The following is a 24,488-nucleotide window of genomic DNA, read 5'->3' on the forward strand; positions in this document are numbered from 1 at the left end:
AATCGCTAAACATAAATTCTTTTTTGTTGGATGGTTTGGAATACTTACCGTACGAGCTTCATTTTCGCGCAGATTCCTCTCGATACAGGAGGATCCCTCACACAACAAAGACAGCAAATCCAAAGATGGCGTCCAAACGTTCCCGCGACGCGAGCCTCGTTTTGGTGATTTTGATACGCTTCGGGCCAGCGACCTCTAGCGGCTACAGCATACATTACAGAGAACCATTTTGCTTTCTCATGATCACTCATGACTGGTCTTCAGCTGTACTTTGTACCGACTTTCAAAGTTATCATGTCACTTTGTCCAGACAAATCATTATCAAGCAAAAGCTATCAAGTGAAGAGTATTTTTCCGAAGGGCTTTCTGGGAGATGCAGGCCCTACAGATTATGCATGTGCAGGGCACAAGCAAAATGATCACGAAGTAAATCAGACACAGTTGTCAATACACCTGCACTGCATAACCCTACCTACTCCACATCTTCCAGCAGGAACTCTCCAAGCAGAGTTGGTGGGGAAAATCGTGACTCTTTACTTATATGCTGTATATTTCAACCATCCTCCCCAAGGCTATTTGTACTCTCAAAGCAGAGGTTGGTGGGGAAAATTGTGACTTTCTCATCTGCCTTTCTCTTTCGACTCCCACTTCTCTCCCCACTAGCCTCTGCCCCATATGGAGAGGGACTTAAAACTGGTCTCAAAAGTACCACTTCTACATGCTACCATCTTTAACATTGCAACATGGGGCATATGATGTCACAATTTACCCCTTCAACCTCTGCTGGAAGAGTACCAATGTGTAGATTCTTCACAAAGTCTAGAGTGCTTATGGTACGAGGCTGACTTGTAAGCAAACTGTGCCATATGAAACTGTCCTTATGTTCATTGTAGTAATAAGTAGTTGTAGTAGTATCCAAAATTTTCTGGAGCTTAGTCCTCTGAACTGAACCACTGGAGACAATTTTCCAACAAGTTACTACTGAACATATTTCATTTGGCATCTCTCATGCTTGATGCCAAACAGGGTTTCGCAAGTCAACTACATGTACCATCATTATCTATGGTTAAGTTCTCATCCTTTTCAGCCCTCGAGTCTCATTCATTCATCCTCTCTCTCTCTCTCTCTCTCTATATATATATATATATATATAATGTATATATATATATGCCAATCTGCTATGATGAAAAAACAAAACACCTACACTTTTGAGACTGCAACCATTACACTTAACTACCACACATAAAAACCCAATAACAAGACAAATACACATTGTATCCTCTTTTATTTTTCATATACGAAGAGTGTTTTTCGTGGCGCCTATTTTCTCTTGGTCTGCGCTGCAGCCTCGGCCTCCTCTGCAGCCTTCTTCTGCCGGGCTCCCAGCAGTCTGCAGTTGGCACGAGCCATCCGCATGGACTGGAAGGCCTGGTACTTCTTCTCTTCCTCTGTGGGGGCACGGGCCTTCTCCTTCTTGTGAAGCTGTGGTGGGAAAATAACAAACTATTAGGAAATTCTCCACAACCTCACTGTTACTATGTGTGTATGCATGTCGTACCAAGTGTCCATGTTTTCTGTGTAATTTTGTTACTCCTGGAAGAGTTAGCTGTCAAAGTTACATGCTACAGCAAAATGAGTTAACACAGCAATTATCAATAATCATGAATACAAGGCAGCTACATTAATTAAGGTCTATGATAGTGCGGGGGTAAATATGTGTGTTTTAGAGCCACTTTAGATTGTTCACCTCCATGAAAAATGGATGTATTTCTTTTGGTGTGTATGTGTGTGTTTGTGTATCCTGATATTTAAGGTCAGCATAACTTTAGAACCTTTGGATGGATTGAAATATAAGGAGACTTTGGGCTGCCTGGTGTATGACCGTGTTTTGGTCGCACCAGAACACTTGAATTAGAAACAACTTCAAATTAAGACATTGCAATAATAAGCAAACTGTGAAACTGACACAAATACCTCGGAAGCCATTGCTATAATAAGCCAACGTCCTGATTTCCATGGGATGTTACATAGGCAAGAATCTTCAAATTTATCCTAAATTACAAACCTCAATGGCAATGTAAGATGGCTACGTTTTGAGACTGCGACAAACAAATAAGTTTAGGAAATGTCTGTGCAAGTTGTAAGGGACATTCCACCCACCGTTCGGACAGGCATGACTGCACCTTGCAGCTGTGTGGCCATCTTCAACTCCTCAGCCTGCAAAAGAGTAAACAAATATTTAGAAAATGTCGGGTAAGTCTTGTTGGTAAAAGACTACACAAATGAATGATTCCCTGCACATAATACAAATGTATAGAAAGCAAACCATACACTTCAGCATGTGACTCAAGTATAGTTGTTTCGTTTCTGCTCATGAGCAAATCTATATCAATTTGAAGAGCTTTTCATTATTCTGCCATTGACTAAATATCATACACAAGGCCTGAGAATAAAGCTGTGTACCTAATAAAGTTTAGGTACAGGTACACGGGTTAAGGTACAAGTAAATGTCCGGACCTGTACCTAACAAGTTTGACGAAGTTATAAATGTAACCAACTGTCTTCTTACTGAGAAATTGTCATCTTCGTATGAAAATTTAGATATTTGAACCTGAAAACAAAGTTTTCTTAATTTTCAAGTACAAAATCATCACAATTGTCATCTTTGATTTGGAATTTACTTATCTGTAGTCTCAAGAAGTGGTGTTCAATAGTGATTTCGCTTGTTTAGGTACAGATGTTTAGGTCCGGACCTCTACCTTAATAATTTCAAAGGTACAGTACAGGTACGGGTATTTAGGTACACTGCCCTACCTGAGACTATGAAAATAAAAACTACAAGGACAGGGGTGTGCCTTACACAATGATTCGTGTGAATCACATAAGGTACCTACGTTTTCGCATAGTGATTCGTGCGTATCACATAATGTTCATACGAATCTCATAGGGTTTGTGCAAATGCTTAGGCACCCTGAAGGACTACTTACACCACTGTCACCCTTCCTGGGTGCGCTGAGTTTCTTGGGGAAGAGGATGAGCTTGGACTTGTACTCCTTGAGGCGCTGGACATTGGCCTGTAGAGACTCGGTCGACTTGTTACGCCTCCTGGGGTCCACTGAGATGCCGATGGTGCGGGCATACTTCTTGTTCAGACCTGCAGCCTGTACAGAATGAAGAAGATTAGCATCAAGAAATGTTTGTCACAAGAAACAACTGTGTGATCGACTGGGTCACTGTGAGGTGGCAGAGGTAACACAAAGTCCACATGCTGAATTAAGATGCAGGTCAAAAGGCCATGACATAACATATCTGGGCATTGCCAAATAGCAATTTCTGGAGCAACTGTATATGATTTTATTCCAGTTGCTTGAGTTATTGCTATTTGGCATATCTTTTTACCTGGATGTCTGACCTTTGTCGACATATCCGAACATTGCTATATGCAAACTGACCGATATTATGGATATGAATAACAATAAGCATGGACAAGGCAATAACTGTTAGATTTCAAGGGCCTTCATAATCTTCACTACACAGCCAAAGCAATTTCATCTTCCAACATTGCAGAATAATAAAATAACAACAGCTGAAAGCTTATTATATCGTGAGTAGATAAAATCAAAATAACGTTTTTGATAAATTGTTCTGTATCCATACCTTGATCTCTTCCAGGGTGAAGCCACGCCCAGCCCGGACCTTGGTGTGGTACTTGAACGTCGAGCACCTGACGATCGGGCGCAGCGCTCCGCCAGCGGGGCGGGGGGCGACGCGGCGGGCCTTCTCCACACGGGACTTGCGCCTTCGGATCTTCCTGGCCGGCTGGTTAAACCATGTCCGCACACGGTTCTGCCAATCCTTGTGGAAATGGCCGTTGGGTATCACGTTGTTGTGTTTGTGAGTCATCTGAAGGAAAACAACAAAATTCAGTTTGAGACAGTTCTTATTTGTTCAGGCATTTATATCTTTCAAATCGAACACAGTTTATCAGAAGGAAATTTAGTATTTAACGTTGCTGTTTTCACTAAATTATCGTCCCATCATATTCAAACATATCATGAACTGAGTATACATAATAATTAACATGGTGTCTGTCAAGTCTTAAATTTATTTCAAATAACCTTCTATCGATGCAATAATGTCAGAAAGACACGCAGTTTGACTTGTTTACAGGCAGAGAAATGTACTTTCTACCCATTCAAATTCAGTCCATGTGTCCAAAAATCAGATCTTAGTACTGCACCCCCCTCCCCATCCACGAACTAACCTGCCGCACATAACAAATTCTAAAAGCAACCATAAAAAGTCACCACCCTTAACATGTTACATAGCAAAAAATCACGTAAGCGAACAAATAGTAGCTCCAACTCGGCCACTGTAAGACATTTTATAGATTGAAAGTGATTTTCTATTAGTTCTCCATAGTCATGAAGAAACATCGCTTGACGCACTGAGGTATTTACAAACCCGTTCAGACAAAACTAGCGATGTCTGACAAAAAATATCTTATTTATGTTGTAAACCAACATGTTAGCCTTTATTCTAAAGCTAATTTTCGAATATCAAGATTGAGATGATCCGGTAAAATGAAGGATTCAGTTTACCTTGCCTCACTACCACATCTACGGCAAGATGTCCGCAGACGAAAAGAAGGTGCCGGGGAGCATGATGGGAAACGCAAGTTCGTCCATGACCCTGCAGTTCTTCAAACTTATGCCAGGTGGCGCACAAGACCTTTAAAGTTTCTCTCTTTGGGACTTTTCCCTCTTGCCTTTGCAGCAATTACTTAGAACTGATCAGAACTAGCAGTATACTTGGTAGAGAATCTGACTATTAAACTTGTATTTGTTCACCTTCTTGGGTGGAATATGTATATGTGAACCAGTTTACTGCCAAAAAGGTGATTACGTTGCATTCAGAAAGACTTAATCTTATGTCAGACCTGGGATACGAAATTCTTCGATATGGGTGTTCCGGACCGTGTGATAACTTTCCCTATCACACAGGTTCTAAAGTTGTATCACACAGGCTTCCTTTGAGTAAATCGAACTATTCCGAACGGGCAAAATACGGCACGGTTGAAGATTCGAATACCGGATTCGGACGTTAGAATTGCTGTTGTTATGATCTTTTGTTCTAGGACACATTTTTCTAGCCTCTGGTACATTTTGCATCGAAATATGTGTTTTCTCAGGTGAGTATGACATCAATAAAATACAACACGATGCATAACCCTCAGTACCCAGCCCTCCCGCGGGTCGGATCGCCATCCGGCCTTCGGGCAATCCGACCCGCAGTCGGGCTGGTACCTCGGGTGATACGGAATACACCGTGTTGTATTCTATATGTATCAATGTTAACACTTAACATTTTAAGGCTCATATTGACCTCTAGGATTTACCAGTAAGCCTATTTGCTTCACTCCAATTGATAACAGATCATTTAGCTCATGATTAACTTGAAGTCAATACATGACATTTAAGTTTTTCTTTTTACTGTAACATTATATTGTAAATTGTTTGTATGTATGAATCAAACAAAAACGCAGTGACATGGCATTCTGGTCATTTTATTGAACTCTTGATGGGGCAATTTTCATATCATTACCCACACAATTGTTTTCTCACCAAAATACAAAGAAAGCAAACACAGCTGAAGGTTCATTTCATTTATATTCTACATTGAATACAATATTGCTGCAAAGTTAGCATTTAAATCAGTCTATCTAATACAATATCAACTAAACATATACAGCAAGGAAAAAATTAAAAATCATCCAGCAATATGAATTGTATTTCATCATTTGATATAATTATTTTTCTTTCAGTCTAAACAATGTTAAGAGCTAATATTTTTTACAGCAGATTGCTCCAATATCTACATATCAAGCTGCAACACCTATCAGATTAAGTTCATTTTCAGCTACTACCGGGGTAGCTTATGTGATCGTGAGGAAAGCATCATCGTTAGCTGTCATGACAAAATATGGCAAAGAAAGTTCTCTTGGTATGTAAATAAGTAAAGTACAAGATTCTCTGGTCAATGCTTTACATCAATCATATATCACCTGCTGAGTAAACTCACTCACTGTTCAGGATTTAAAACCAGGCATGTTTGGATTAACAAGTATCATTAAGTTTCTTCGTTTCAAAGAAAAGCATTTTGGGGAATACCTCTACCTTCCTTTACTTTATGTGCAGAATAACTTGACTGAAAAACAATGTGATATAATGTAGCACTGTTATACATCTAACTCATATGTTTTATCAATTCATTTTGAAATGTTAAGAGATATATTTGTCATCTGATGGACCAATATTGTCACATTGTAATACATGTACATCAATACACATCAACTTGCATATATTTCCACCTTTCAATTGTGTCTCTTCTGAAGGCACAAAATTCATATTTACACAACCATGAAGGCAAATTATGCAGCTTTACTTTGATCTCAAAGCAACATGTAATATACAAACTAGCAAAACGTAGGTTTTGCACATTATCTTCTGTTTCTCTTTAGGATCAATGTAGTGCATAAATTCTTGCCCAAATATAGACTTGACCTTTGTAATTCAAAAATGTTAAAAAATACAATAAGGCTACCTGAACAACTTATGATTAATGCTGAGAAAGTTACCTATTAGCATGCAATGTGTATAACGATGTTACATGCTTGAGAATTCTAATTTCCATGCCTATAAAACGAAGCTTGAACAGAGAACAATATTTCACTCCCCCACAATGAACATGTACCTTAAATTTACAACAAATAGTTTGCATAACAATAATCGTACTGTAGCAGTGTTTCCCCTCTGTACTGTTGTCTTGACAAAGTGGCACCCAGAGATCTAGAGACTAACTCCCAGTATGAAAAGTCACTGATGTAAGATACTTACAAACAAACTGTTATATCTTACAATTGGAAATAAACTATAAATTATCATTCAGTATACCTTTAAAAAGGGCCACAATGAAAACATTACAACTGTATGCAGCGATATATTTCAAATTGTCCCTTCTTTTCTCTTTGCTGTCGTCCACCAACATGGACAACATATACAAAAAAAAGCTTTCTACGTTGTATGTTCTATCAAGGAATGTTTGATTTTGGAATGAAATGTTTAGTTAACAATATAAATTGAAACACGGGATTACTGAAAAACAAGAGGCACTGGAACTCCTCTATGTTTTGAATAGTTCTGAGCATTTTGTAAAAGAAAGGCAAGCAACGTTGGAATGCCTCAAGCATGTACAAACATTAGTCCAATTTCTGGAAAATTCTCATCATCAGCCTTGTACGTGTAAAAACACCATGGCACCAATTTGTATCAAAAGTCTGACACGAATCTAACATTCACATGGTACAGTTTGTAACTGATACTCTTTACATTGTTTGGCAGAGACCTTAATATACACTCAAGTTTATATCAACTGTTAGTAACTCGGGAAAGACGTTCCTCAGTTACCATCAGTTTGGTCCAGTTTGATTAGACTGTACGTACTTGTACCTAACATTACAACATCTCAAAAGACTTAGGCACGATCTAGACACGGTTTTTCCCGATATCGGTGAGACAACAACCTCTTGCCGACACCTTTTTTTCAGCGTCTAGATGGAGATGCAATATCACCATAAAGATATCGGGAAAATTTCTCCCGAAAGGTCCGGACCATTCGTACGATAGCTTAGCAGGGGTCCCCGATAGCTTAGCAGGGGTCCCCGACAGCTTCCGCGCGTGTAGATGTGTCCCGACTTCGGAAAGGCTCATTAGCATACAACGCGGGCTCATTAGGCTATATAGCTGTTTATGACTGCAAGCGCCATGGGTGTCCCGCGGCCAACGTTCCAGATCCCTCCCGACACATCCACAGATATCGGTAAAAACTGTGTATAGATTGGGCCTTATTTCAAACAATAGCCATTTTTAATCTGCATTCCCTGTTAGCAGAGTTGAAATATTCTCTGTCCCACTCCCACTCACATTTGTTACATAGAGTAAAAGAACGTTGGAAAATTGTTCTTGGGAAAGTATAGCTTACATACATATTTTTGATGCCTACATGTATGTGTGTAAGTTAAAAATTACATGTATGACAATGCATCATATGTAATGTTAGTGGCCGTCGCAATGCCACTATGTCTATGTTGTATATTATATAGTGTTACTGAGGTATTAATATCATCTAGACACAAACCCCACGTGAGAGCCACATGTATGGTATACTTACAGCATTATATTGGTGTTGCAGTTCAGAATATACCCCTGGCCAAAATATACCCATTAGCCTAGTTTGGACAGGGGTGCAGTCTGCACTGCAACACCTGATTATCCATATAAGCTGCTACCCATAGTTTGTTTGGCCAGTCTTTTATTAGCAGCTGTGCAAGGATACTGTGTATATCTCATATAAAGTACCAATAATAATGCCATAGTATACCTTATTTTACTCCGAATAACATCTTCAAGTTAGAAAGCTGTAAACTACAGTTTCTCATAGAAATTGTTCTTGATAAATCAGTTGTATATTGAATGTGATGATTTATACATACCACCTGGGTCGTAATAATGTTGCGCTCATGGCTATAGAAAATCAATTATCTATCTATCTATTATCAATACAATTATAAAGCAGTTCCTTTTACACTGATGCCCTCAAACTACAGCAGGACTGAGGAAACACTTTCCCAGGGCTTCAAGAAGAATTTCTTCTGATGGTGTTGGTGAATCCTCACTCCAGTGCTGTTTAGATTTCTGTTGGTCTGAAGACAAAAAAAAATTTCAGTACATACACAATGTAACAGTCTTCTAATTTGAAATAAATAGTAAGAACTATTTGCATGAGAAACGTAATGTAATTTATGTATTCAATTAGTGTGAAAGATGGTAACGGTGGTTTTGATTTTGTGGTAGTGTCATATACCGCAGTCACATACCTTAATGGACAAATGTTTGTGGTGGCTTTGAGTTTACGATGAAGCGGCAACCGCGAAAACCACAAACACGAAACCACCACAAATATTTCTGCATTTACAGTACATGTATCTCAGTACAACATATGCATCATGACATGATTATGTGAAAAAAATTGGTCCTGTCATTGTCACATTAAAGACTGACAGCTCTATTTTTGTCTACTTCTTTCTACAATTATCATAAACAAGTAACTGGGAAAGAACAATGAAATGACTGAATTGTGATAATTTTGATATGATCTTTTAAGATGCATGACTCGTACACCTCAAAATATCAATGTCACAGACAAACATGTTTTCACAGCCTGACCAAAAATCTTTTCATTCAATCATCCTTCACTGTTTACGAATAAAAGAGTTCCACAACATGTACCTGAGTTGTTACATTACAACACAGCAGCTTGTCTTCCTGGTCCCTACCACCTCCTGGACTGGACTCTTGAACCTCTGCATGGGGGGGTCGAGTGACCCCGTGGTGTTAATGTACGGGTAAGCCGTGTTGTCCCCACCGTTCTGACTGGGAGTCCTGGAGCCTTGGTCACTACTGTTACTGTTCCCTTCGTTTGAAAAAGTACTGCTTAACTGCTGTCTTAGTGCCAAGGCTCTTTGTCGCTTCAACTCCGCGAGAGTCTGTGGCGCCCCGTTACTTTTCGGCTTGCCCGACACCAGTTGGTATCTGTCCGACTTGAATGCGTCCAACATGCTCCTCAGCGCGGAATCTCGGTTCCCGTTCCGACTCCTGTCGCCCTCCCGGTTTTCCTTGTTCTCGTCCAACACGACGCGGTTTTGGGACGCCGGAGGGGCGGTGTTTGCTGTCTCTGCGGGCTGCACTGCATCGCCAGGGGGCGTCACTGCCACTGTGGCAGTAGATACTGTGTTTGTAGAAGCTGTGTTGGTCCCAGGAGTGACTCCAGTTGTGGGGACTGCAGGGGTTACTGCACGGGCAGGGGAGGAGGGTTTGTCACTGCTAGTGTGAGAGGGTTCAGTCCTGTGTGGTGCAGACTGTGTGTCTGGCGTTGGTGCCGTGTTAGGGGAGTCCTCCGGTTCTGTGACCGTGACAGTCGGCACACCAGGACCAGCTTCCATGTTTACTGTGACGTCATCAATGTTTGTCTCCTCCTAGCAAACAGAAATTCACACAATTTTTTAAACAGTCAAAATCCAACCTCATGAGAATGATTATTTGTAAAACATAGCAGCTTAAAGGCTAAATTGTCTGATTCATTATGAGAGAGAGTGCTCACATATCCTCAATGAAATTTTTCCAAAATCACATGCTAGCCACATGTATCCTACAACCTGATAAAATATCCTTTTGGCACCCAATGTGTGCTGGTTAGTGTTACATAGAAAGTTGATGGTTTATTTCTATCGCAACTGTAATTCAAAATGTGGGAGATGCCAGAGAATGGTCTCACTTTTTACAATGAGTGTACATTGTTCACAGCAATCATTATTTGATTAATATGTGTCTAATCCTTGCAAGATGAATACATGCTTTTGTATCAGTGTGTGTTTCTTGCACACTTGCAATCACCATATACAAGTCTTAGGACCACATTACAAACACACAGAGTAGTACTAACCAGCCGTGTGTCTACTGCATCCTGGTCCTCCACCCGAGCCAGCAGAGCCTTCCCCTCCCCGCGGGATTCTCGTCTCATCATCTCCTCCCGTTCCCGCACGCTGCTCTTACGCATGGCACTGCTGCTCCGACAGAGGAAAAACGATAAAACATATGAAAACTGTCTCGTTGTCAAACCAATCTAACCACAGTTTGGACTGACAATTGTCTCACTGTCAAAACATCTAACAACAGTTTGGACACTTTAACCGCTCCTCTATAGTGACTTTCTTTAATTAATCCTACCGATATTCCAGTTCAAATCCTCTGAAGTCTGATCATATCTCCACAGAATAGGCAGACACCTGTTGATTAACAATCATTTCACTTTTGAATTTTGGCAGGTAACTGAAAGCTCTGACTGGCTAATATAGTTGCATAGCTTGAGTTTCAAAATCAGAGACAGTCTGATAAGTAAGATCGATCTCAGTTGAAAGCTGAATGCTTTTTTTTTGCATCAAGATTGAGTGACAATCAAATTTCTTGTCCTGAATTTTGTAGGCATTGAAACTCACAATTCATCACAGGGTCTTCCACCAGCTAGAAGTGAGTGGGGCCTGAAAAAAGGGGGGCACTAGATGACTGGCGTACCTCCATACCATATTAGCTTCACGGTGATTTACACTAATCACCTGGACGGGAGACCTTGCACATCCCCGTCTTGTATTCAGTTAGAAGAAAGCGTATGCCACCCCGTAGGGGACAGTATAACCCCAACAGTGCTGTATTATGCACCGTATGACTTTGACTGACTGACTAACTAGATGACTAGCCTGCCCAGTAGCCCTGCCCACCCCATCTATTCCGGAAACCCAAAATTCATTACACATTTCATGTTTTTGTAAATGTGTCCCTGAGTGGTTGTGGCTTTTTTTTTTTTTTTTTACTCAATGGTCACCACGTAACAAGGCCTGAAGGCCACTCAATGTTACGGGTTACATGATTGGAACTGTAACAGCAACTCTTCGCCCTAGGTCAGAAACATCATGATTGAGACCAGCCCAATTGCTCACTATGAGTGAGGACTAACTGACCCAATAGGCGAAGCAGGGGTTACGAGGGCTGCTCGGGAAATTCCCTACCTCTATTTTTTGGCCGGAATGGTTTGATCCGCTTGGGTGGATGTTCGCACATGTGGCGGGTTCTTTAACGTGCTTGGGGTGTTGCTCTCCCCAAACACGGGACTTCCATTTTAACGTCCTATCCGAAGGACGGCCCGAGCCAAAGCTAGGTACTCATTTTCACTTGAGTGAAGTGAGACTTGCCGTACCTTTTCCTCCTGCTGGTGCTAGCGCTAGAGTTTTTCCTCATGGCGGCTCGCCAGCGATCCTGGGCCTTCCTGGCAGCAGCCTTGGTCTTCCACTCTTCCAGTCTCTTCCTGATGTTCTCATCCTCGGTTACCTCTGTTCCAAAAGGAACCACTAATCAGTTAGACTGGTTTTCACATGCTTTTTTAATTGGGAAACTTACTTGTGAACCTCTAAGCTTGAAAACAGGACTATTTTCTCCTCGAAAAGACAATCTGAATACAATGAAATGATCTGAAAAAACATACTAGTACTTTTGCAATAATCATTCACAGAACAACAATAGTTTTCGAATATTCTATTATCCTATCTAATTGGCATAAGACTAGCGGTCTAACACTCTGCAACCATGGTGCACTTACCTATGGGTGTCTCCCCCCAGTTTGTTTTTGCATCCAAGTCAGCACCATTGGAGAGTAGCAAATCCACAAGTTCAGGCTGTGGACACAAGGCATATATATTAACTTTGTCTCATATTGTAACACACTAGATATAACATATCGGTCAAGCTAGAGACACTAAGGTAGAGGCCATGTACCATCAAACCCTTACTTTGTGCTCATGTACTACCGGTAAGAGATGGTTTCATCAGACTCTTTTTATCTCTTTCTTACAATCAACTACTGGAAAGCCTAACAAAGCGCAATGCGTCTTATTGATTCTATTAAAGCAAATGTGACATTCTTCTTCTGCAATGTTAAGAACAAGATCAAAATGGTGAAACCTGTATCTGTAAAACCTGTAGTTTGAGACAGTATGGCGCAGTGAAGGCCAGGAGGAAGACATCATACCTGAGACCAGTAGGCTGCTGCATGGATGGGCTGCCAGCCGTCCTTGTCCCTGATGTCCACAGACACGTGGTGGTCCAGCAGGAACTCTGCTACTCTCTCATAGCCATTGGCTGATGCAATGTGGAGCTGGGAATACATCAACCCATCAATCCTTGGTAACAATACATGATTGTACTTGCAAGCATCATGCAAATAGTAAAGCCTTCTTGTTAAACTTTTCTTTTTGGCAAAGGATGAAGCTTAGTTAAATCTTTACTGTTTGCAACTTTGTTGGTTTCTAACGGTGTGCTTAATCGAAAATAACTTCTATAATGTGTCTACTAGATACAGCCGACTTCATGCAACTAAATGTATGCTGAAATGAAAATCATACAAAGCATATCAGTTGATACCAGACAATAAAGACTTACCGGACTTGCTCCTTCCTTGTCTGTGAACTCCAGGTCCATGCCCTGGTTGGCCCTGTCCCTCAGGTCGTCCAGCATGGCCTGCTCCCGGCCCCCCCGCAGCCGCTCAATCTGGTCCTGGGTCACGCCCTTCTGCGCCATCACAGACTCGATGTAGTCCAGCGCTGTCTCGTCCTCACAGATGTCGTACGGCATGTTCCCGTCCGCGTTTACGGCCAACACATCCGCACCACTGGGGGGAGGGAGCAACATTTTAGAATAGAGAAAACAAACACCTATATACATGTATGACTTGATCAATACATACAACTGCCTTTTGGTGTAACCAGCGTTCTAGCCAGCGCCCGTCCTTCTGTCCTTTGACAGAATTTTGTTGCTGGGGATGGACGTAAATTTTGCCCATTCCGTTCTCTGTGATGGACAAAAATTGGCATATAAAGATATCAAAAACCAAGTTGAGTCTAGTAACATTTTCTGCTCAAAATAAAGGAAAAAGCATTTCAGAGGGTTTACATTTTCCCAGGAATCATACCCCCAGACCCCCTTGCCTAGGATTGTTGCGCCTTCGACAGGATTTCCATTAAAAATCCAGGGGATGGAAAAAATTTAGGCTGGCTAGAACACTGGGTGAAACAGACCAATGGCAGCAGTTGATTATTACATTACAACGTGTTGCATCTAAGAGTAAGACTGGCACAGTAAACAGGTGGCCACTATAGACATGACTCTTAATGCTTGAGTCACTTGGACAATTATGAAGGGACAAGTTGTCCTCATTCAGACATGGGTACTTGTACAGGTTTGACTGTGCATGTCAAGCCAATGATCTCATAATATCATATTGTGCCGATGCTCACTTGTTGATGAGGTAGCGGACCAGGTTGATGTGTCCGCAGGTAGCAGCTGCATGGAGAGGAGTCCACAGCTCACAGTCCACAGCGTTCACGTTAGCACCTGCCTCCACCAACACCTTCATCATCTCCTCACTACCTTCTATACAGCACTGTGGATACAACATCATAAATGACATATAACACAGAAGTCTAAAACAACATTATTTTAGAAACATCAACAACAGTGGTTTTGATGTTGCTTTTTGGAATACCTAGTACATACGCACATACCAGTAGTACATAATATTTCAAAATTACAGTGTAACAGTACTATCATGATATATATTCATTTAGTATCATTACTACAAAAGAAAGAGGTATCTCCATCATTACTTACCTGGTGTAGGGGAGTTAGGCCATCACTGTTGGTCATATCTGGACTCACACCAGATTTCAGCAACTCTGCAACTATTATAAACAAAGTACAGAAATACAGCATTTAGCAAAACATAGAATTTGATATACTAGTAATATCAATAGTCAAGCAAAATGTAGCAAATGAGAAATAGAAATTTCCTGACTTCTGTACTCCTGTTGATAACGAGCAATTCTTACCTTCATGGACATCGTCTCTTGCAGCAGAGTCCAGAAGCGTGACTGTGTCCACAAACTTCAGTCTTTTCTTAGACGTCTTCTCCTGCTTTGGCACATCCTTTCTCTTCTTGCTCTTCTTGTCCAACTCCTTCTGTCGGTGTACCCATTGCTTCAGCTGCTGTGTGCGGCGCTTCTTGGCGTGCGCCAGACGATCGGAAGCACTTAGCCGCTCGAGGAGGGGCATTTCTGCCACTAGTTCCATGTGGTCTGCCATGGTCCTGTGCAAGCTGATCAAACAATGGGAACTCCTCTAGATCCTGACTGCTTCACCTGGAAAGAAAACGCTTAGATTGTTATGCATAAATCTTAAAATGTTCGAGTTTTTTCTTAAATTTTGATGCAGTGACCACTTCACTACAAATTCAGAGAACTGCGATCATTATGTTTTCCCCATATAACAACAACATAGAATAGTTTCTGCCAAATTAAGACACTAAATTCTCATTTTCCTAAATTTGGTACTGCGGAATAAAACCACCAAGTAAAATAATAATGAATTTACAGTTACTGTACAATACTGTACGCTGTCAGGCAAAAACGATCTAACAATATTGATCATGATATCCTGATGGACAATAACTAATAGATGACCATAAATTTGATATTCTACTCTTTGATATGTTGTAATGATCTAGTTTTCTTCAAAATTAAACATAGCATATGTAATTGCAGGTATTATCATGATACCATCAATAAAAGGAACAGAAGGAAAACTCCTTCTGGACTTGGAATTTGAAGGAATATATGACTATCCTCAAGAATATGTATCTCTCTGAGTCTCAGCTATGTCACACAAGCTCTAGCGGTCGTTCTAGTCTACCAGAAACCGATAAGAAGCAAATCCACCCCTTCAGTATACAACAGGCCTCCCTGAACATGAAAGGGTCTAAACTATGGCTAAGCCCCCTTTGACCTGTATAGACACAATGTGTGGGTGTAGTAAGATTCCTCCCTTTAACTAAACAAAGTAGGGTACAATGGTGCTTGGAGCCTCACCCTGTAATGCTGTACTACATAAACTGTTTGTTTGTTTTTTGGATGGCGACAGTGTCATCAAGAGGGCAGTAGGAGGACACCTTAATGTATACAGGTCTATAATCACTGATAATCACTGACAAATAACTGTCGAACTGTTTGAATGATTACACATAACAAGCTCTGTACCATAGTGTTTAACTAGGGGCTTATCAGAAGATAAACTCACCTTAAGAAAATTTTACGCATGACATGCATTGTTATACTCTCAAAGACTCAATTGTATAGTCGTAGTGATTGACGAATCGTTTATAATTTATACTCTTACAAACAACAAATTTTACTAGGTCATACTATCACTGTACAAATGTAGCTTTCTCAACCAAACTTTTAGGTCTCTCAAAATTTCATATATTTTCAGAAATTAGTGCTAACACAATTGATATTTAAGGGACAGACAGCTATACAAAGCATCATCTATCTATGGTGACTACTTTTCCTTCTAGTATGTATTGAGAGCACTGACTATTATAACTACATAATATATTCCTACAATTTTGCATAACACCATACAAGATCTATCTATTATACACAAACATGTAGCTATAATGTTACCATCTGTCTAGTTCACCCATACTTCATACCACAGACAAAGACATTCCAAATATGTACAGAAGCTTTCATCTTTCTAACATTTATAACAGACTGCTGCCTACATCAAACGTTGTTATCTCAACCATAGAGTAGACACACACCAGCTTCCAATTTCTATCAATACACACTGCAGTCTCGACAAACATCATTACAACAGTGTATTATTAGTGATAACAAAACAAGCTAATCATTGCATAGATTATGTTAATCCTGTCTGGATTTTTCCCAGAAATTTGGGTCACGCACAATGTGGGAAAAGAATTGTTGGCAGGCACGTAATGTTCACAATACCAGAAGCTCTGCATGGTGTGAGACATGACAAAACAACATAATTGTGCTTATGTGAAGCACAGGAAACATATGGCTCCCAAATGTCTGTTCCTTTTCAAAAAATCAATAATCTCCAACGTGCAAAATACATTTTCAAACAAACACCAGTTCATTTGAAAATATATTTCTACTGTGTTGATAAAGAAAAAAACAATAGGTTAATGAGAAGTATTTGCAGTTACCTGCAATTTTGGAATACACTAAATTGACAGTTATACTAGTAGTCATAAGCTGAAGGGAAAGTAACATACCTTCCAGTTCCAAGAAGAAAACAAAATAACTAGATACATGTACTACATTTTGTAGGTTTAGATACCGATTGATCTTCAGTGTTGTTATACTTAAATTGTTTTTTCTTGCCTACCTCAAATAACAATTTGTTCTGATATTGTATTCAAAGCAATGTCTTTCTAAAGATATGTTTCTTTCATACAGCACTGGAAAATAGTTCGGAGCTGTGAGCTTTAAAAGAACATTTTCAGCATCAATAAAGCTAGTGTTTTCTCGTTCACTGCTGGTTGATGGGATTGCCCAATATTTGCAATTAGTCACTGAGCCCTATCCAATCTGACCGGACAAATTTTCAGGTGATTTTGACATTTGACAACCCCTTGGCAAAGGTCCCTTACGAGTGGGGCCTCCTTAATGCCATGTCTTCAAGGGCATGAAGCGTGTTAGGGATCGCTGCTATGGGCATGGCAGAAAAATGCTTGTTTGCAGAGGGCAGGACTTTGCTAGGGGAAAGTGCAACATTCTTTTCTTCTTAGTCACAATAATATATGACTACAAACAGTATGGGTTAAAGTGCCATGACCTTAATAGGGTCTTAATTACACCCTGGACTGTAAAAAAAAACAAAAACTACCCCCAAAACCCGCAAGTGAACTAGATCATTTATATACAACCTGCATAGCTGGTAGTCAATATGTCAACTTGTAAGTTGTAGTCCCCCACTCTTAATGTAAGAGGTTTGTAACAAATAAATTTGACATTTACGGCTTGACAACACAGTCAGGTCATGGCATATAGCATCACTGTTTAAACTTCAGAAATGTTTGACTTGAATCCAACGCCTACGTGGCATAATAAGCTGAAATTATCAATGTTCCGTTCAACTGGACTTGGAGCCAAAGGTTGACAGTGAAAGAAAGACAGCAGAGAACAAAGTCCTTGCAATATTAGCCTTCTACCTGTCAATTTGTGTATGCTTCAAGAATATTGAGTTGCTTGTTAATCAGTACAGAATGATTTTAATTGGTCAGTCAGACTGAAGAAAAACACCCTGCAGTCTGCACTATGAAATTCTAATAGTGCATATAGAATACAACACGGTGTATTCCGTATCACCCGAGGTACCAGCCCGACCCGCGGGAGGACTGGGACCGAAGGTGATGATGACACCGTGTTGTATTTCATTTATGTCATACCCACCTGAGAAAACCACTGTTTTGATGCGAAATGCGCCATAAGTTGAACAAATTTGTTGCCCTCGAAAAAAAAGCGTTGCAACAGTAATGTTCCAACGTCCGAATCAGGTATTCGAACTTTCGATGGCGCCATACTCTGCCCACTCGAAACAGTTCGATTTATTCGAATGGAGCATGTGTGATAAGCCCGGGCCGTACGGAAAGTTATCAGCCGGTCCGAAACACCCGTATCGAACGTTTTCGCGTCACAGGTATGACATAAAATGAATTATGTACCATTTGCAAAAATTTTCTCTGTTTTTTAACAACTTTTCTCTATGGTGGTATAACATAAAGCTCCATGTACAATGCTTTACACTTTTTCATAAGAACAAAAGGACATATAAGTAGCCTCCTGACATTTTCCATCCACTCATACAAGCAAACCAACATTTCTATTTCCCGGCAACGAACAAAAGTACAAACAAATTTGTACCTTAATGGTAATAAAACTACTATGTTTGATACTACAGAGCTAAAAAATACTTGGTATATTTACAATGCTAGATTTGTGCATCTAAAATTGGTGCTGTGCATCTAATTTTTGACTGACGATTAAGCAGTTAATTCTGGACATTTACAATGTCATAACAAATAATAAAACCTTCCTTGTATCATGTTTTACCTTTCAGAATTTCGGATCCGAGTTTTGAACTCAAGAGAGGAAGTATTAGGTTTGTAACAATTACTACATTTTGCTAGCATTCTGTTCACTTTATGCTGTGCACCCATTTATTTCTGCACACCTGTCCCGAAAACTGAATTTGGATTGCTATATATATAAATATAGCACCTACAATTGTAACCCTGTGATCTAACATTAGCTCATGGACATAGAAGTCTTGAAACTTTTAACCTTTACTGGCACATTGCTCGAGGGAGGAATTAGGTTTTACTTTCATCCCATAAGACACCTTCCCACCAACACCAACTACTTTCTACTGATCGTAGTGACTCTATAATCATGCTGGCTCTTTGGGACATTTAAAGGAAGCACTCAGTGGATAAAGGGATCAGATGTCTAGCCTGTACCTAAACTCTGGTCCCCAGGGATTGTTGACATGATGTTACAGATAGCATTATATACTCCAGAAAAAAAAAAACACACACAATCTAATCAAAGATTGCCATCCATATATAAAAAGGAAGCTAATACTGTAATTATTGTGGCTCAGATATTCTTTTATTCAAAATAATTCAGACTAATTATAAATATCGCCTAAAAACCCTCATGGTGTCTTGGAATGGACTCTACAAGAAAATGAATTGATATGAGATTTTCAATTGAACTGCCCAAATTCTTTTATTCCAACAGTTGGTGCAGAAAGGTCACCAAACCTAAATATAGGCTAATTCTTTAACTACATCATATACTGTAAATGTATTTAAGTTCGCGGGGATTTAATTTCGCGGTAGCGGGAAAATGGACTTTTCGCGGTGGTTTTAATTTCGCGGTAGCACCATGCACTGTAGTCTCTTACTGTTATGGAAAAATATTCACGGTGGTTTTAAATTCGCGGTGAAGCGGCCGCCGCGAAAAACGCGAACATTAATCCACCGCGAACATTTCTGCATTTACAGTAGGTATCCCACAATATAACGACAACAACACAAGTAAAAGTGATAGCTTGACACAGTTATTAAACCCTGGTTCTGCATTTGTCTCTGCCAAGTACAAGAGTGAAAGTACACCTAGCTAAAAAGATTTAGGGCAATTATGGCGCCCTTTTCAGACAGGTGAGCACTCAAGCTGAAAACTTGGCCTCTGTGGTCTTGTTACACATGTCATTTACGTGGGGCAGTTGATGGGTGTGAACAAATATGGGGGAGGTCACAAGACTACCAACTTCAAGGCACTGTAAAATGGATGTCATGGCATCAAAGAAGGGTGTTTGTATTAGTGGGAGGGTAAGACTAAGAGTAAGACTCGTGTTCTGAAGTTCCGGTAGTGGTTGTTTTTCGAGTGTTCCAGTATGGCCAAGCTGGTTAGGCCAACCAAGTAGGTTTGGAATTGGATATGATTCTTTTTCACAATGAATAAAGGAAAATTATAAAATACAGGAAAGCAAGCAAGAAATCAGAAAATAGCACTAAACCAAAGAAGCCAAAGAAAAACACCTGCAACCCAAATTTCTTTGCAGGTGGCTTGAATCAGTTCAGTTCAGTTGAATAGTGGGTGTGTATTGGCTCTCATTTCAGTGCGGGAACATAAAATTAGACTTTAATAGTTATGTTATACTTATAGGTATGTTGAATTTACAATCAGTAGTGCACTAGTACTAGTACTAGTGGGTAACTACACATCATCTGTGTATGCATTCTAAGAAGTGTGCCTTTTACACACTTTGTCTTCTAGCTACAGGGAAAGAGAAAGAGAGAAAACCACTACTAGTAACCACTAGAAAGAGGCACAAAGAAAATAAACCGGCAAAACATGTGTTGTTATGTTATTTGTATGCTGTAATGTTAAGAAGTCCAAGAAAACTTGTGGTGTGAATAAACATTGCCCTACATCTGTTTGGAGATTGTATCTCGAAGATGGCCATCCGTGATACCTAGAAAACGTGACAGTCTGTCCTGATCACTCATGAGTGTTACTAAGGATCAGCAGTCTACATCCTGTCTACAAGGACAGGGCTCGAAATACCACATGCATATGCAAGTTTGTGCAAGTAAAATTGGTGTGGTGCAAGTAAGTTTAGACCAAACTTGCACCAGTGCAAGTTACTTTTGTCCTCTAATACCTGACATTAGAAAAAGCTTACACACACCGAGAATATTGTCTGTCATTGAAAGGTAAAAGAAAATAACACTGAATAAAAAAAAGCCTAAATTTGTTATTTCTAAATTTGGTTAGACATCCAGGTAAACTATTTTTTTAAACAAATCCATCTCTACAATGCTAATGATTCCTAAGGTGCTGTCTTACCTTGATTTGCATATGAGTTACATTTGCATACTAAATATGTTCAACTGGTTTTTCCAGTTATATGTATTGTATTGAGTTGTTCTACCACTTCATTCTGGAGATGCTTAAGACTAGTTACTGTGATGGATGTCACTCGAAGAGTCCAGAAGAAATCTATGGATCTTATCCAGTTGTAGACATTGAATTGTCTTTAATTGAGGCTAAATTCACAGTTTTTATGAAACAGTTTATACAATTTCAAACCAAAAATAAAATACGCTACGGAAAAACAAATATCCAAACACGTGGTCTTTACCGGTATGTATCCCCATTTACTACTAGTCACGTACATTTGCAAATTTTCAGAAGAGGAGATAAGGGTTTAACAGTTCACTATTTTGGGTTGTGCAAGTAAGTTTCTTTTGGTGCAAGTTACCTTTGGCTTAACTTGCACAGGTGCAAGTTGACTGAAAAGTGTATTTCGAGCCCTGAAGGAACACGGAAGTCTTCAAGACGGAAACAGCAGCTCAGCTCTGACATATAATACTAGTCTGGATGCTAGACTGTGTGTACGTCCTGGAAATAGTCTGGCATCCAGCTGTCTAATATAATCGCTGCCGCAAGACACTGGTGTAAGCCACACAGGCTTCATTCTATGTATATCAGTACAAACAATGAGCTATCCCATTTAACTGTTATATTATAAAAACAAGAAATCTCCCTATGTCAGTTATGATCTACATAAAATTATATACTTTAACCTAAGTAACAGGTTGTTGCTGTCAACAACAGAAGGAAGATATACAACATTTATCACATTTTATCTTCTTATTTATGAATCTTAAGGATTGTCCCTAATACATAACAATAACTGATTTCAAGAGAAGCCCTTATTAGATGGTGTGTATATCAACATACAGAACGGAAATTGTCATTTTCTTTTGCTCAAGTATAACTCGATGTTTCCCATGTGTAGCAGTGCTTACTAAAGTTCCCAGGGAAAAACCGAGCTATAGAATAGAGGGTGACCCAATAAACTATCTTAAGCCTTATACTTATCATTCTCTAAAGCTGATTACTTCCTGAAAGACAGCCATTGTTGCTGAACAAATTATCTCCACTAGGATAACCCCTAGTGCATGGTCATGCATGTCAAATAAGGCTAGTATGCTTACTGGTCACAACCTGGCACAGACTGACAGAGGGGGTAAGCATTTTCATGGGAGGGGGTAGAAGGTTTGCAACCCGATAGAAGAATCCTGCTAAGAAAATAAACATTTTGCAAGGACTTCTCTGGCAGGTTCCTTGGGTTGTTGGACAAACAGCTAAAAATTGGCCAAATAAATATACTGAATTATTTGCTAGTTACTGTATAGGCTAAGGAGTTACACAATATGGGTTCGTATGGATGTAAACTCTTTGGCTCGCTAAATCCTTTGCAAAACCAAAACCATTCAGTCTATTTGGGCAACTATTATATTTGGCTAATTATAACATTACAGGGACTCTTGTAAGTATAACTGAAATCCTTTGACAAAAAGACTGACTCCTGTCCTGGGATAAACTTGCTAGTGACCGACCACAGTCTGACTATCAGGGTGCAAAGGGAACTTCTATGTAAGGCAACTTTTGGAAAGTTTTACATCAATAAGTATCTTTCAAGCATTTCTCATTCCCTATAACATTAATAACCGTACTAAATCATACAATACTTTTCTGTGTGGAATAGTTGTTTGCAAAAATAAATGCTATAATTCCTGGTGAAACTACATTACATAATTTGTTAATGTGAATACTATGAACTAAATACCTTTAAACTAATAAATCGTGGAGATATAAATATTATAATCATGCTAACAATTTACAATTTGGTATACGGTAACCTTACATATCACACAACACATTCCCTGTGTAACACGATATCACTTGCCTTCCTAATGGTAATACTCGTATGCTAAATACTCAATACTCGTATGCAAACACCGACATTAACTGTGATCTCTTTCATCTTGCGACATCGTTGGAAACAACTTAAATGACCTCCTTAAATATATACAGCAATAGAAGGAAGTTGTTGGCTGTCATTTTTGGTTAGACTTCTTGTCAACAAGAGTTCAAGCCTAACACGACCTCCCTTTATATTTATCCGCTGTGCGACATAGCCACAGTAGAAGTGCAAAGCTGTTACTCTATTACAAGGTCAATATCACAAGAGCTGCACAAATTACGACACACACACACGCTATTGTCGGACAAGGTCCACCGATACCTGCAAACTTGTTGGCTCACTATCGAGCGCCCCCCTCCCCCATAGCTTACCTTGTCCTACTAGCGGTCCGTTGTGTCGGATATCCCGTCGCTTCCAACAAGTGGTTCCGATAATCTTCGCTGGGCCTGTGTCGCATCTAAGACGTCTCTCTTTCCTTCCTACGTCGATAAGACGCATAGCTCTTCCATGATGTATTTCCTTGGACACTCATGGAAGGAGAAGTTGTGGCTGGGTTTGTGTCAGACGACAGCGGGACACCTGAGGTAAACCAACTGTGTCCACTTCCCTCCCACCCTCCGGCTCATGAATATTCATGAGGGACAGGGCGTCACCACTTCACGTGCACAGGTGTGTGAGGAATCGACTAAACTACTCTGCGACTAAACCAAGGACGTAACGTTACTGTAAACAGCGTGGAACTCCGGAACTTAAGAGAAACGAGTCTCTTAAGTGTGGGATGAAGGCTGTAACGTAATATTTCTAGCATAATTGTTATGTCTTGTTCGTGACACATGTTATGCGGAAAATTTTAAACGGGGATAGATCAATAATAGTATGGGGTGGGGCAACGTTGATATATCAATCATTGATAACCATGAATGGAATTCTTTTCTTTTTTTTTTTTGAATGAGGAAAAGGGAGTGGATTTCAATTGCCTTTGTTAGACAAACGCTAAGTCGATGATTTTTGCATTAAGATAAAACGTTATCGTTATGGGAGATCTATAGATCGTTAGCCAAGACCTTTCTTCAAGTTGGTAAATTCAGTTGCAAGGTTTGGTGTTATCGACAAGACAAGAGCGCCACCTATGTAGACACAGTATAGTCATCTGAACTCAAGAACTGTCTGAAATAAAGTTGAACCTCGTGTTAAATAGATTCAACAATCTTTTTAATCCTTGGATATTGCTAATTTCTTCCACCATGTTTTGAAAAACTTAGAGCAACAGCTAGCATAGAATATCCTTCTTACACTGCATATGATTTACATAATCATACTATGCTCATCTATTCATTTTGTATTTTATTATTCATGTTATGTCACCGACATGCAGTCGATCTGGCCAAGGATCTGGCGAAGTCATCTTGGAAATGTGTGTCAACAGACCCCACGTGCCTGAAGCAACCACATGTGTAGGACCGGTTTTTTTTACGGAAGACGCGTGAGACCACGTGACTCTATTTTTAGCCCTTTGATGCACAGATTTGTCCTAGATTTACCGCGAGTGGTCATTTTATCTACTCTCCAAGCAGAGGTTAGGCTCCGGCTGTTTTTTTGCGTTTTTTTAGTCGTTTT

At 39.8% G+C, this 24,488-nt stretch overlaps 2 protein-coding genes across 3 annotated transcripts; both read right to left on the reverse strand.

Moving 5' to 3' along the window:
• Positions 1-1,268: 1,268 nt before the first annotated feature.
• LOC118418068 (60S ribosomal protein L13-like) lies at positions 1,269-4,717 on the reverse strand. The gene is made up of 5 exons (XM_035823895.1): positions 4,602-4,717; positions 3,658-3,903; positions 2,988-3,161; positions 2,161-2,217; positions 1,269-1,482 (listed from the first exon to the last, which is right to left on the reverse strand). Exons 2-5 carry the CDS (start codon positions 3,901-3,903, stop codon positions 1,321-1,323), a joined length of 639 nt encoding a protein of 212 aa, XP_035679788.1. The 5' UTR covers positions 4,602-4,717; the 3' UTR covers positions 1,269-1,320.
• Positions 4,718-7,859: 3,142 nt separating this feature from the next.
• LOC118417823 (protein phosphatase 1 regulatory subunit 16A-like) lies at positions 7,860-23,508 on the reverse strand. Of its 2 annotated transcripts, XM_035823567.1 has the most exons (12): positions 23,243-23,508; positions 14,552-14,860; positions 14,334-14,404; positions 13,961-14,106; positions 13,107-13,335; positions 12,697-12,822; positions 12,268-12,343; positions 11,869-12,001; positions 11,114-11,155; positions 10,561-10,681; positions 9,348-10,093; positions 7,860-8,761 (listed from the first exon to the last, which is right to left on the reverse strand). In XM_035823567.1, the coding sequence occupies exons 2-11, from the start codon at positions 14,802-14,804 to the stop codon at positions 9,356-9,358; spliced, it is 1,935 nt and encodes a 644-aa protein (XP_035679460.1). In that variant the 5' UTR covers positions 14,805-14,860; positions 23,243-23,508; the 3' UTR covers positions 7,860-8,761; positions 9,348-9,355. The 2 variants fall into 2 exon arrangements, with proteins under 2 accessions (XP_035679460.1, XP_035679461.1); XM_035823568.1 differs by lacking the exon at positions 11,114-11,155 and having other exon boundaries at positions 7,862-8,761; positions 23,243-23,507.
• Positions 23,509-24,488: the final 980 nt, after the last annotated feature.

The sequence above is a fragment of the Branchiostoma floridae genome, chromosome 6 (genome assembly GCF_000003815.2).
Source record: "Branchiostoma floridae strain S238N-H82 chromosome 6, Bfl_VNyyK, whole genome shotgun sequence".
NCBI lineage: Eukaryota > Metazoa > Chordata > Leptocardii > Amphioxiformes > Branchiostomatidae > Branchiostoma > Branchiostoma floridae.

What these genes read in the sequence shown, in the direction of transcription:
- LOC118418068 (XM_035823895.1), bottom strand. Translation starts at nt 3,903, where the DNA reads ATGACTCACAAACACAACAACGTGATACCCAACGGCCATTTCCACAAG. An exon ending in TCACCCTGGAAGAGATCAAG is followed by an intron (nt 3,162 to 3,657) that starts GTATGGATACAG and finishes CATTCTGTACAG; the next exon opens with GCTGCAGGTCTGAACAAGAA. An exon ending in CAGTCATGCCTGTCCGAACG is followed by an intron (nt 1,483 to 2,160) that starts GTGGGTGGAATG and finishes TTCCCACCACAG; the next exon opens with CTTCACAAGAAGGAGAAGGC.
- LOC118417823 (XM_035823567.1), bottom strand. Translation starts at nt 14,804, where the DNA reads ATGGCAGACCACATGGAACTAGTGGCAGAAATGCCCCTCCTCGAGCGG. An exon ending in CTGGGGGGAGACACCCATAG is followed by an intron (nt 12,002 to 12,267) that starts GTAAGTGCACCA and finishes CTTTTGGAACAG; the next exon opens with AGGTAACCGAGGATGAGAAC. An exon ending in ATGCAGTAGACACACGGCTG is followed by an intron (nt 10,094 to 10,560) that starts GTTAGTACTACT and finishes TCTGTTTGCTAG; the next exon opens with GAGGAGACAAACATTGATGA.